The sequence below is a fragment of the Sparus aurata genome, chromosome 16 (assembly GCF_900880675.1).
Source record: "Sparus aurata chromosome 16, fSpaAur1.1, whole genome shotgun sequence".
Taxonomy (NCBI): Eukaryota; Metazoa; Chordata; class Actinopteri; order Spariformes; family Sparidae; genus Sparus; species Sparus aurata.
In genome coordinates, this window is record NC_044202.1 from 6,319,854 (window position 1) to 6,333,867 (window position 14,014).

At 40.5% G+C, this 14,014-nt stretch overlaps 2 protein-coding genes across 7 annotated transcripts in view; both read left to right on the top strand.

Moving 5' to 3' along the window:
• Window positions 1-4,277, top strand: part of nin (ninein (GSK3B interacting protein)) — a 28,591-nt gene extending 24,314 nt beyond the window's left edge. For 4 of the 6 annotated variants that reach the window (XM_030443610.1, XM_030443607.1, XM_030443608.1 and 1 more), the window contains 2 exons: window positions 2,401-2,514; window positions 3,325-3,772. In XM_030443610.1, coding sequence (XP_030299470.1) covers window positions 2,401-2,514; window positions 3,325-3,531 — 321 coding nt within the window. In that variant the 3' untranslated portion in view covers window positions 3,532-3,772. Of the gene's footprint in view, window positions 1-975; window positions 2,265-2,400; window positions 2,515-3,324 lie in introns of those variants that run through there. The other 2 variants (XM_030443605.1, XM_030443609.1) reach the window with 2 other exon arrangements.
• Window positions 4,278-5,286: 1,009 nt separating this feature from the next.
• On the top strand, window positions 5,287-13,459 carry sav1 (salvador family WW domain containing protein 1). Its single transcript, XM_030444003.1, has 5 exons — window positions 5,287-5,678; window positions 7,013-7,498; window positions 10,431-10,701; window positions 10,874-11,029; window positions 11,841-13,459. The coding sequence occupies exons 1-5, from the start codon at window positions 5,585-5,587 to the stop codon at window positions 12,052-12,054; spliced, it is 1,221 nt and encodes a 406-aa protein (XP_030299863.1). The 5' UTR covers window positions 5,287-5,584; the 3' UTR covers window positions 12,055-13,459.
• The last annotated feature ends 555 nt before the right edge of the window (window positions 13,460-14,014 follow it).

Below are 14,014 nucleotides of genomic sequence, written 5' to 3' on the forward strand. Positions count from 1 at the left end.
AATGTTTTCCGATTCAAATCAATCATAATTTGAATAATTTGATTCATAATATCCCATGATATGGGGCTACGCATTTTCCTGTGCGACCAAAATGAATACTTGCCAAGCACCAAATGCAGTCAATGTTTGCATCAAAATAGTCACAGACAAAAACTATAGTGAGAGTCTCTAACTTTGTTTCCATGGTGCATTTAAGTGCATCTGGTAAACGCAGAAACCTTCCTTTTGTTAAAATACTCGGGCCTACATCTGTCATTGCTTTCTTGTTCTGTGACTAAAGTTTTTCTAATAAATAGATGCTATAATCATAATGTTCAACAATATCCTATACATTTGTTTATGTACACCACAAATCTCTGAAACCATTTAATTCAATTCTTAAGTAAAAAGTAAACAATCTTTTTAACATGAATGGCGCCTACCTCCGCCAAGGCCCAACTGCCCCCTTTAATTCAATCAAGCCCAATATGAAGTAAAATATTTTAAATCTGCCAGATCTGGATTTTGGAATTGGATCCACATTTGATTCTCACTCAGAATACAGATACAAGCCACTTTAATATGGCTGTTCATCTGGCAATGAAAGTTTTTGGATCCGTCCCTTAATCTGGATTTGCTCCAAAAGTTAAAGAGACCCATCCTCCATCCAGGAAATCTGTTCAGTATTTTTTGCATAATCCTGTTGATAAACCAACCAATAACCCACAGAAATGGGTGAAAACATTACTGGCGGATGTAATTACTCTAGTTTAGGGGGTTTCTTGTACAACTCCCAGAATCTGTAAAATCTCCAAGCAAAATTGGCATTGTAACTGTAATATCCTTAACCAAACTGATATTGAATTGAATCGGAATGGCTCGTGGCGTTACCCAGCTCTATGTGTGGAGTCCTGTGAACTGAGCAGGCTTGTGTAGGTGTGTAGGATTGGCGGACAGGTAGAGCCGTGGTGAAGTGTTCCTGCCTTTTCTCTCCAGGGACCGATGCCGGAGCAGCGGGCGGCTCACGCAGACAGCTACCGGCGGATCGGTGGACTGTAACTCCAGCGTCTTTCCCTGCTCTTCGCTCTAGCCTCTTCTTCTTCTTTCTCCTCCACGACTGCTCTTCCTCAGTACTGCTCTTCCTCTGCTATGCTTGGAGCCCAGAATCTGACCGTGGCACGCGATGCCGTCCTTTTCCTGCATCCTTATAGGAGACTGTGAACAAAATGTGGTGCCTGATTCAAAAGGCACAAATGTGTAGTTGTATTTTCCTGCTGCTAGGTGGCAGGAAAACACAGAAAAAAGGCTCCCGAGGTTTTTTCCCAATGGGATTTTTAATTGAATACTTTAAAATTTAAAGTTTCTCCAACATGCCATGTCAAATTTAAATATCTCCCAGCACAATACAATGTCGTTTCTTGACACACTTTTGTAAGAAGTTTAAAGTTTTTAAATACAGGGAATCTTTTTAAGCAGGGTGTATTTTGGGGGGGGGGGGGGGGGATGTTCTGCACTTGTACCGCTGATAATTGTCTGAAACAGGGTATGTACATCCTCAGAGGCTAAATGTTGTGCAACAGCTCGCCTTACGATCATCGAGGAGTGTTAAGTTGAGGCGAGGTCAGTGCCTGACAGCCTTCTGAGCCTTTTCTAACAATCAAAGCAAAAATTCAGCCTGCGGTCGTCAGGTGACGTTACTGTCTGTGTCCAGTCAGGGTCTAAAGAGATTTCTTCATCAAGTTTTCACTGTTAATCTTTGTTGTTCGTGTCTGTATTTCTTATCTAACACTACAAATAGTTGAACGTTCATGTTGTGTTTGTGTTTCTGGGACTGTGTGTGTTTTCTGTATTTCTGTTTGTCTGCTGCTACACAACCAAAGCGAATCGCGTCTTTTCAGGTCATGTTTCTTTCTTCTAAACAAACGACTGTTCACAAAACTGTTAGCGCTGAATGTTTGTCTGGTATCAATTATTATATTAACGAGTCCCTGTTGGTGTCATCTGTGTTTTGCTGAGTCATTTAGTGAGTCTTTATTTTTTGCACCATGTATAGACCCGAAAGTCTGATGATGTGTTTCTTTATTTTATTTATTTCTAATAGAACCATGTTAGAATTTATTTTATTTATGAATTAAATTATTTTTTGTAGAAGTATCTGGAATACATGGCTTAATTTTATACTTATTTATATTTTATTTATTGGTTGTTTTTTTTTTTTTAGTCATTTATCATTTTATCATTTAATGCTGAAATCAAGATAAAATAAAGCGTCTAGCTCGTAAAAACATTTTGGTCTCTGAGTCGTGTCATTCTTGTCGCTCGCCAGTGTACGGCAGCTCAAAGGGAACAAAGTTCTGGTTTCGTTATCACTCCGTTGCATCTGCAGCATTTTGTTGATCTCGCTCACTGTCTTCTCACCAGGACGACAGGGAGAGGAAGATGAAGAATATGGAGGAGCGCATGAGGGAGGTTGAGCTGTCACTGCATAACGTCAAACTGCTGCTGAGAGAGAAAGTCGCTCAGCTGAAGGAACAGGTCAGTTAAAAAAACTTGCATTCATTAGAAAAAATTCTGTGGGCAGAAAAACACTGTCGTCATGAACGAGTCTTGCATGTAATTTGAAATATTTTTCATGTTCGCTGAGATCACGACACTCAAATGTCTTTCATGAATGCACACGTTTGAATTTCATCTTTTTAAAAATGGGGAAAAAAAGCAATGCTGAGTTCAGGTGCGCTCACGTGGATCAAAAAGCCTTGGCCCCAAAAAACGCTGCTTCATTTACTCGCTTACAGGAATCAAGTAGTCCTTCTACAGTGTCCATGCTGGGTCTCTTGATATTGACAGCATATGAAAGAAATTCAGAAAACTGCCGATTAGCAGTGGCTGCAACCAGTAACACGCATGCATCCACACATCAGTGCATCCACATGTGCAAAACCTCGCAAACACCTGACCATCATGGTAAGTTTCAGCCTCGTAGATGGAGAGTTGCAGGTGCAGACACACATCTGTGGATCAATGAACTGATCTACAAAGTTTGGTCATGTTACGTGAACCCGTTAAGAGGTTAAGGTTTGGACAATTCATATCCGAAACTAATCTATGAATCAAAATATCCCTAAATGAGTCGAATCAGGAACTTGAATCAAGTATGATCAGCTATCTCCAGATGAAACGTTTACGCCCTTTTAATGGAACAAAGAAACACAGCTGACATGAACAGATTAATAAATGTACTTTTAAACATAATTGGTAAATAATTGTGACCAAGACGTTTTAAATATCAAGTGGTACATTCACTGTATTAAAGCCTTCATCCTCTACTTCCTCTGACTTTTCCAGCTGCACAAGAACGGCAAGGCCGACGTGCTGATCAAAGATCTGTACGTGGAGAACGCCCAGCTGCTGAACGCTCTGGAGATCACTGAGCAGCGGCAGAAAATCACAGAGAAGAAGAACTACCTGCTGGAGGAGAAGATCTCCAGCCTGAACAAGATTGTGCGCGACCTGAACCCCTCGCCGCTCTCCTCGCTGCCTTACCACTATTAACGCTCGTGCCGGATGCAAGTGACCAAACTAATTTTACTTTGAACAGCCAAATGCACAAGAAAAGGGCCTTTAAACCTGGCAGGTTTAATCCTGTTAAAGCCTCATTTCACTGTGTTTAAATATGAAGTATTTTTTATTTGATTTGATTTCATATGAAGTAAGAATGAGCTTTTGTCACGTTGGACCTATGAAGAAACCAAATGTGAGGTTAAACTGTAAAGAAAGCCTTTTATTTGACAGTAATTTATCATTTTAAACAAGTAACTAAATATTTTTTACCAGGACACTATATCTTCTAAAAGAGAGAAGCGATACTGAAGTGCACTATTTATACAAGTGTCCTCTTGTCTGTGTTGTCAAAGAGATTAATTGTGCCGATCCGTCTCTCCTCTCCTGCTTTAGACTTTATGTAAAGAAACAACACACCTGTCTGTCGTTAAACCATGTGAGCGGAGAACGCAAATAGTCTGCTGACCTTTTCCAGGTGTTTGCTCTCATCAAACAAGACCTGGAGTCACAATCGAGAGGCAATACTCGCTATTTAAAATGCGTCGGATTAAAAAAACGGCCACTGAATGTTGCAATATGTAAAGTTTTATGTGTAAAGCTCATTATGCCAATATGAATGTGTTTGACTCAAGTGACGGATGTTGTCTTTGTAAATGCTGCCACATAAAAAGCACTAAAGTTGTAAAACAGGGTAATATTTTGTTTTAACATGTGCAAAATAAAATACATGGATCATTTTTGGTTTGAATTCTCACATGATTAATGTGTTTGTGCTGCAGCATTATCAGTCCGTAGACAGGCCGGGCAATATGTTGGTGTTATTTCATTAGGATATGAGACTATGCAAGATATCGTCATAGAGTTTGGATATAATTTTATCATGTGACATAAGTGATGTAATTATCTGAACTTAGCAGATGATTCTACTCATTCTAACACTTGACTTTAAACACTTAGTCATCGTATCCACATTACTGATGATTATCAGGAATCTCACTGTATATTATCATTCATAATTATGAAACAAAAAGTCTTAATTATGAGATAAAAGTCATAATTGTGAGACAAAAAGTCTGATTAGATGAACAAAATAATTATGAAAAAAAAAATCACATTTATTAGATAAGTCTTATTAGATAAAATGTATAATTATGAGATAAAACTTCATAGTTGTGAGATTAAATGTCTTCATTATAATATAAAAGTCACAATTATGAGATAAAAGTCAAAATTATTGGATAGAAAGTCATTATAGTGAGATAGAAAGTCATAGTTATGTGATAAAATGTCACAATTATTAGATACGAAGTCTTACTTATGAGATAAAAGGTCTTAATTATAAGATAAAAGTTATAATTATGAGATAAAACGTCAGTTATTAAATAAAATGTCTTAATTATTAGATAAGATTAGATAAAACGTTATGATTATGAGATAAAAGTAATAATTATTAGATTTTAAAAAAAGTCAGTTATGAGACGGTCACAATTATGAGATGATAAGTCTTAATTATATGGAAGTTATAATTATGAGATAAAAAAAAAAGTTTATACCAGATAGAATGTATCTCATATTTTGACTTTTTTTAATCTTATAATTGTAATTTGTACTTTTTTTTATCAAGTCTAACTTAAGTCTTCATCACTTTTCCCTCTTTATCTGGCAGGATGTTGCCTCCACACCTGACACACTTCAGGTTTACCCGTATGTCACTCTGTAATATGAGGTGTGAGTCAGACAGTTACACTGAGGCTCAGTCGTTATCAGTCTGAGTCTGACTCGCAGAGGTTCAGATGGGCAGGACCGTGCAGGAACGTTCCCAGTGAGGACCAGCAGCGCTGCTCACAGCGGACTGGACCTCTGCAGCAGCACAGCCTCCTCCAGCGGCTCGGGGTTAGCTGGCTAACTTGCTGCTAGCTAATCTACAGCTTAAAAATGTTTACTTTCCGCGCTGTGCGAGCTCAACGGGATGGTCGCTTCGGGGTCGAGGGATTGTGCCATGACATTACAGCGACGTGTTGTTGATGTGTCCGAGCCTTGAGTTATGCTCTCACGAAAGAAAAGTAAAAACGAAGCGTCGAAACCAGCCGAGGTACACGGGAAGTATGTGAAGAAGGAAACGTCGCCGCTCCTGAGAAGTAAGCGCAACAAGCTGTTAGCCAGCCAGCCTGCTAGCTCGAGTTAGCACCAGTTAGCCTGCTAGCGAAAATAAACTTTAGCACCCATGAGTAGCGAGCTAATCATAACAAACAGGCTGAAGTGAATGTGTCGGGATGTATTGTCATATTAAAGCGGCTCGTAAACCTGTAACCAGCTGTTTTATAGAGTTAATGTACATCGTAACTAAACAAGTTGCTAAGTTGATAGTTGACGTGCTAGCTAGCTGAATGCTCATCTTGCTACGTTAACATCAGCTGCACTGCCAAAGGAAAAGTTGTGAGATAACGGTGACTGCTGAGACTAATAGAAAGTAAACAAAACTACACAGTGAAATAACTTCTGGCACTTTATATTCCCATTTATTTTCCGACTCCATTCAGTGGAGAAGTTAAGTGAAAAGTCAGATTTGTTGCTAGTTAGCTTTAGTTTGTCCATTGATTGAAGTTGAGTGTTGTCATCTGCTCTCGACCTGTTGAACTGTCCTCTGATGTCAAATAGATTGGCGTGTAACGTGTGTAATTAGTATTACTACTTTGTACCAACTAGTATGAGTCATAGAAATGTTAAAACATTTACTACAGTAGCTTAACTTTGCTGCAAAGTACAACATTGCAATTAAAAGTCCTGATTTTATAATTTGACACAAGAATTATCATCAAAGTGACCATAAAGGTTATGATTATGCAGAAAAAATGGCACCTGTCAGTGTAATAATGTATATTATTGTGTTGTTATGATGCTTCAAAATGCTAGTAGGGTTTAAGATTGCTTAAGGTGGAGTTAAATTTAACTTAAAGTGTAACTGTTGCTTGTTGAATTGACACTTTAACATATTTTGCATTGAAGATTTGTGTTTGCCCAATGTAGTTGTACTAAATGTATAGTATCTTGTCCTGAACTGTTGAAGAGTAAGAATATACTCAATGAGAGCAAAAGTGCCTCCAACCTGTATTTAGTTACATTAAGAACCCACCTGATACCCTATTTTAGGGGCAAATGACAATACCGATATTAGGGAGCAAAGAAATTAAAAGCTAACACAATTAGACGTGCCATGGTCATCAATACTATGATGGATGAATGGGGAAGGACTTTATACATTAGCTGTTATTTTAATATACACAGAATAAATGCAGAAACTTGTGACAATGACACGTAACAGAGTTTTACAATTATCTTTGTTTTCCAAACTTACACGAGTGCACAGAAACGCTTCACTATACTGGCCAGTCAGTATGCAGTATGCATGTAAAATATATGTATAATCTACTTCCCCTGGTTATTAACAGATGCCTTGTGTACCTGGTTGCAGATCTTATGCCGTCATTCATCCGTCATGGCCCCACTATTCCCAGACGCACAGAGGTCCCTCTGCCCGACATGGGGCCCTCTGCCTACCCTGTGGCACCCAGCCGGGAGCCCGTGGTGTCCCGCAACAAGAGTTTTCTCCGTGCCCCTGTGCAGCGGCCCCCTCATGAGGTGGCCCGCAGAGAGAGCCACCGCATGTCAGCACCTCCGTACCTGCCTCGCAGCCTGGGAGACCTGCCCCACGAGTACGGGGGATCCTCACAGTCCTTCCTCACAGACGTGAGCCCCATGTCTGAGAACGGAGACGCTGCCCGATATTACTACCCCTCTGAACCTTACTATGACAACCACCAGCACCAGCAGCAGCGACAGCCCAGGAGGGTCCCGGACCGCTTTCCTGAGGACTTTAGATACTATGAGCACAATGAACACAACTTCCAAAGACTTCCACGACAGCACACACCACCAGCTCCAAGCAGACCCCCTTCAGGTAAACATGAAGTGTTTTTACTGGTTGAGATATTTCTCCGTTACAGGAAAGGAAACAAAGGGCTGTGACAGCTGGGAGAAAAAGAGAGTTCAAAATGTGACAAAGATCAGGAAATGCATTCTTGAATTGCACACATGGTTTTGGAAAGTACATGGCAGCCAGTCATCGACTCTTAAGGGACTAAAACTGTCTTTTATTGCTTTCTGTCTGCAAATTCTGAGTTATGAAAGTGGAGCAGTAGTGTTTACGGATGAGTGAAATCACACCAGCAGGAGTTTTCAGATTTGTCTTTTCGGGAGAATGTTGAGGAGTAAATGATTGCTGCTTTGAAATGACAAAGTATGATGGATGGGTTTTGGGCCTTACATAGGCCACTTTGAAAGGAATGCAAGTATGACACTGAGCGTCTCAAAGGAGCATTTTAATTTCAGTTTTTTTTTTAAGTTTTCATTAAATATTTTTATCTTGCTACTCCACATTGTAAACACGAGTATGGTGTAAGTGTGTAATTTCCATGGGATTGGATGTTTAGGAGGTTGCAGGAATTTTCCAACCTACTCCAAACAATAGAGGACCTTTTATTTTGCGGCTGACCCGTCATGTATATAGTTTAGTATTACGTCAGGCCCGCCTATCGCACATCATGGAGCCGTGTTTGGAGCGAAGTTAAACAAGCATTAGCAGCTCTGCATTTTTCACCTCTCTGTTTGCTGAATCTTTCTGCCGGCAAACTAGCAATTTACAGACCGCCTGCAGTCAAATGTCTCAGCCTCAGACTGCTTCACTTCTATGAATCATGTGTGTGCGTACTGTAAGTGGGTGCTGCTCTCTGAATGGTTACCTTGCAAGGACGTTTTGGAGGCGTCATCGAGCTGCAATCAGCTGATGCCTTCTTTGTTTTTGCACTGTATAAATACATGTTTATTTATATAGCACCTTATACACAGAGAGACCTCCCGGCTTGTGCTCAGTAAATATTTCTGTGATATATTTTAGGCGCAGACCATTGAGGGACTTTTAGACAATAAGCAGGGCCTAACTGGGAGCCAGTGTGATGATCTAAGAATAGGAGAAATGTGTTAGTTGGTATTCTAGCAGAATCATTTTGAATGAGTCGCAGCTGTCTGATGGTCTTATTGGGGAGGCCAGTAAGAGTCATGCATTACAGCAGTCCTGCCTACAGGAGAAAAACAGGAAAAATGATCTTCTCTAAGCTTTGTTTTAGTCTTACAGGGCTCCAGACTAACTTTCTACGCTTGTTGCACTGGTGCATCTAACCTCTCCAGCACATAATATAGGTCAATTCCATAACACACTGTGTAAATGATGTAAATGGGAAGAAAGGTGAAGACAGATGTTTTTGTTTCATGTTAAAACACACAAGTTTGCAATAATGTCAGTTTTTAAAAAATTCAAAGTTAGGGTTCAAACATGAGTGTTTTCCCCGGACCTCCTGGGATGCTGGCTATATGTGTGGATTTGCTTTGTTTATTGTTGTTTTATTGTTAAAAGTGTTTTATATATATTCAGCAATCTGACCTGTTGAATATCAGGCGCCATATTGACATATTAAAATGTTTAGTCGCACTCGACAGTCAATAAGCAGTCGCAGCCTGGTCTTGCTTGAACACAAAGTCATGTTTTTAAGATGCCAGAATGACAAGTTTGTTTCAGCGTTGATACAGGCGCTGACATTCAAATCCTCTTCAAGGATTAAACTAAGTTCTTTAATGTGGGTTTTACTGGAGGTAAGGCACTCACCGCGAGGCTGCCTTCTTCATTACCATCGGACCTGCACTTAAAAATGATTCCATACATACATTCGTAGGACTTCTTAGATTTTTTTATTTAGAATATGTGGCTATTAACTCGTGTTTATCTGTAATGCAAATGTGTGAAAATTGGATAATCAAGTGCACAAACACTTTGCTGTTTAACTTACTTACTTTAATTTACTTATACAGTAAACATTTGCTGCTGGTGATTCATACTCGTACTCAGTTGATCATAGTAGTAGTGGAAATACAGCTGCTGCATCACCAGTTGTAAACATGCTCGACTACTCTTGACTGTTTCCAGCGAAATTCCTGTGATGCATCAAGCTTTAGGTCTGCAGTGAGTATGGCCCTCTGCCATTTTTCTGAGGAAAAGGGCAGAGATGATGATGATGATGAGGTGGAAGAGGAGGAGGAGTGCATTTCTGCGGAGCGCTTGCACATTCCGTCCCTTCACTCAGCAGCTGGCAAAGAGCTCCAGCTCTGTTGCTGTCACTCTCGTGCTGAATTTATCAGATTGTAGCCGCCATTTTGCTGAGATGCTTCATTCTCCGCTCATTCTCCCGTGTTTTCAACACTTTCCGAGTCCCTCCAGGCTCGTTGGTCGTGAGTCATGATAGTTCTCACTCAGTCGAAGTCATCCACACAGCTGTTGGCTCGACATTCCTCGCTGACATTGCTCGCCAGTTAAAGTACAGGACCTGCTGAATGAAGCCACTCTGCTGGCTGCTCTTACAGGCTGCCTGGGAGTTCAGTGGTTTGTTCTCTTTCACTGAAGCTGCTGTGTGCTCAGCCTTCCTGTCCAAATGTAACAACACTCCCATTTCCTACCATTCATCAAATGAATAAGATGCCACAGTTGGACAGAGGCAGACATTAAGCATCCCTGCATAAGTCATGCTTTAGGAAATGATTCATATCAGTCCTCCCTTATATTTCTTTATATTCAGCTGCCACATCAGAATGACCTTTTAGATGCTGGACATTCCTCCCTTCTAAATTTCATTTTCCCACACATGCTGTTTTTAAGAAATCTCCCAAAATATGTTGTCTTTCCCGGAGGTGCTGTTTGCTGGCAGCTGCTCAGCTGTATGTTTGGTCAGACATCTCTCCCTCTCCCTCTAGGTTTCTAAAAAAGAAATGTTTGTTTTCCTCAGGCATAGGTCGAATACAGGCCAAGTCCCTCGGGAACCTCTCCAGTCTGACGGGAGAGGACCTCCCTCTTCCTGCCGGCTGGACCGTTGACTGGACCATCCGAGGCAGGAAGTACTACATCGACCACAACACTAACACTACACACTGGAGCCACCCTCTGGAGAGGGAAGGGCTCCCTCCAGGCTGGGAAAAGGTGGAGTCGGCCGAGTTTGGGGTCTACTATGTGGATCACATCAACAAGAGGGCACAGTATCGTCACCCCTGCGCTCCCAGGTATGAACAGTGAAAGGTTTTTGGTTTTCATTTCCATTTTAATTGCAGTAATCACATACAAGTTTGAATTTTTTTCCTCACAAAAGACTTGACCGGGGTTATCACCACAGTATTTATTACAAATTGGTTTCACAGAAAAGTATAAAAACTATATTCCCTCTGTCTCTTCCAGTGTGCCTCGCTATGATCAGCCTCCACCTTTACCACCTCCTGTCACCTATCAGCCACGTCCTGCAGAGAGGAACCAGCCGGTGCTGGTGCCGGCTAACCCGTACCACACAGCCGAGATCCCAGACTGGCTGCAGGTGTACGCCCGCGCTCCACTCAAGTGAGTACCGATTACTGCAGCAACAATCAATCTTTTCTGTCATCAATTAGTCTGCAAATTATTTTCTAGATTATTTTTTTGGTCTAGAAAATGCTGGCAAAGTGTGAAAAGTTCAAATCACCTGAAGGCCAATATGAGGTCTTTCAAATACTTTTTATGAATATGTGTTTACAATCACAAAGAAGAAAATTAACACATCTTCACATTTTTGTTTTGAATTAAGTGCTTTTATTTTTGTATTATATAGTTGGTCAAACTAAACATCAGTGATGCTTTTTGTGGGTTTTCAGCTTGACTAACATATCTGCAAATATATTGGTATTGGTGAACAGTATATGTGTCGAAAGAAACTGCGGTAAGAAGGTGGCAAACTAGGTTCGAGTTCATTTAGAAATTGCATCCCTGTGGCATGACTTGACCATAAAAGAGAACTGATGAATGTATTTTTAAAATGTCAAATGCCATGCTAAGCTTATCTGTGTAACATTGGTACAATTTGAAAACAAAAATGGCAGAAATATGAAGATTTCCTCATTTTTGTTATCAATCATATTAAACTGAAGATCTTTGGGTTTTGGACTGACAAATAAGATGTTCAGAGACATTACCTTGGACTTTTTAAAGATAGGATGGCCATTTTTGTACAATTTCAGAAAATAAAAGCAGATTAATCGTTGATGAAAGTAATCTCAAATTGCACCCCTTCAGCTATTACGAGGATCGCCTCATCAAAGCAGCACTCAGCAGCACCATAATCATCCAACACTTTGACAAAGCACCTTTTAAAGTACCACATATATCTTCCCTTCAGGTACGACCACATCTTGAAATGGGAGCTGTTCCAGCTGGCGGACCTGGACACGTATCAGGGCATGCTGAAGCTGCTCTTCATGAAGGAGCTGGAGCACATCGTCAAATCCTACGAGGCGTACCGGCAGGCGTTGCTGTCAGAGGTGGAGGCTCGCAAGCAGCGGCAGCAGTGGTACGCCCAGCAGCCCAACAAGAACTTCATAGGGAACATGTGATGTGTGTGTGCAGTCGGGACGTCTTGCTGCCACTCCTCTCTGAGGTTTCCACAGTTTGGGAGCGGTCGAGGGTTTCCTTTGAAATCATGATTGACTCTTAATTGCCTCTTTACCAAACACATCTGTGCCTTCGCTTGATCCAAATATATCAGCCAGGAAGTCAAGAGACACGTCGGCGGGGGGCTGCCTTCCCCCGATGTGACACTCAATTTATGAATGACCGTGTGACTGAAAAAAAACACTCCAATGAAGAAAGAGAACCTATAATGTTGTACATCTGGAGAGAGACTGCTTGTGGTGCCATTTACAGCCCTGAGAAATGAATGGATTTCTGTTTTTACGACTGAGGAGGACAGTCTTAAAAAAACTACGGATATTTGTCCAAAAACATCCTGAGATTGTGCCTTTTTAATACAATAAAAAAACGCAGCATTTTTCAATGTCTGCTCATGTCTTGTATACACCAGCTACACCGTCATTTGTTCCTGCGGGAGAGAATGACCGGCAGCTTCTTCTCATTTCTTTCTGTTTTGAAATACTTCATTTTTTGTCCTTTGCATTTTTACCCTCTTAAAACTGAAACCAACTCTTTTACATTAAACAAAAACTGCTCATTTTTCTTTCTTTTTTTTTATGACGTATCCTTTATGAGACAATCCGCCAAAACTTTCACAGATATTTAAGTTTTGATATGAAACACGTCTTTATTTAAAGACCTTCTCTTGGATGAAGCATCACATTTGATGCAGCAGGTTGAGCATCTCTTCGGCTCTCGGCATTACTGTAAGTCAGGAATATTCTCGTATGTGTGTGTATAATGAAACATAAATAAGCTACTGGAACGTTTTAAAACACTTCAGAAGACACACTAAGTTTGCCAAAAGTGCAATTCAACTTCTTCTTTCATTCTTTCTGGATATTTCTCGCCTCGGTAATGCTTTATTTTTACGGACTGACACGTCTCTTCTGTGGAAGAAGTGCAGGTTCCTGGAAACGTATTCTATTGATCGCTAATCAGTCAGCTTATTCCTCTTCTTGAGATACTCAGAAATGTTTTATGCTGGAGGTTGTGTAGTAGACATGGGTGCTATCTTCCAATCAATGAAAGAAGACAAATGTGTTTGTGACACTAGTGCTTTCAAAATATGCAACGAAAAACAACTTCTACGGTGTTTAATGGGACGCGTGTGTAGAGCGATAACATTTCTGAATGTCCTTCGGTTGTCTGATTGTGTGACAGTAACAGTGGAATATGTTTGTACGGACCTCTCTTCATTGAGTCCTTCACTATGCAAGACGGTCTCGGTCACATCTTGTCAGAAACGGTGTCATCAGTTTGTACATATCTGATTTTGTTGTATTGCAAATACAGGACATAAGCAATAAAGTCTGCAGTGAAGAAACACAACTCATGTCTGTGCAGTTGTTGCCTCTCGCTGTCCGTTTACTTCCAAATGGAGCCTTAAAGGGTCAGTCCACCACTTTTACACATTAAAGTGTGTTTACACGGTGATGTCCCTCAGTGACTAAGTTGCATTGTGGGTAATATTTTGAAAAGGAAGGAGGGTGTTTGGAATTAAATGGTGATCTCTTTTGAGTACAATGCAGACCAGTGGACTGCTTTTCAAAACCTGGTGCCTACATTACCCACAATGCAACTTTGCTTGGTGGACTCACCCTTTGAGCAGATGTGCGTTTACCAAACGAATTAAGTAAGACTTTATCTTTCAAGTCTTTCTCTTGTCAAATCTTAAAATACTGATGATTGAATGATGAAAATTAGTTTGGTACAACAAGAGGGGAAACTTTCACTGTGCTCATCTTAAAGGGGAATTCTGGTATTTATTTTTAAGGCTGGGCTTTTACATATTCTGCTGTGTAACTGAATAATAATAACTATGGAAAGGATCCCTACAGAGATAATCCCTTAATTTGCAGAGTTAGATAAGAAAATACAAAG

Bases quoted from the DNA above. Each gene is read 5' to 3' on its own strand.
- sav1 (XM_030444003.1), top strand. From the start codon at position 5,585: ATGCTCTCACGAAAGAAAAGTAAAAACGAAGCGTCGAAACCAGCCGAG. The intron at 5,679-7,012 runs GTAAGCGCAACA...ACCTGGTTGCAG, and splicing joins AACGTCGCCGCTCCTGAGAA to ATCTTATGCCGTCATTCATC. The intron at 11,030-11,840 runs GTGAGTACCGAT...TCTTCCCTTCAG, and splicing joins TACGCCCGCGCTCCACTCAA to GTACGACCACATCTTGAAAT.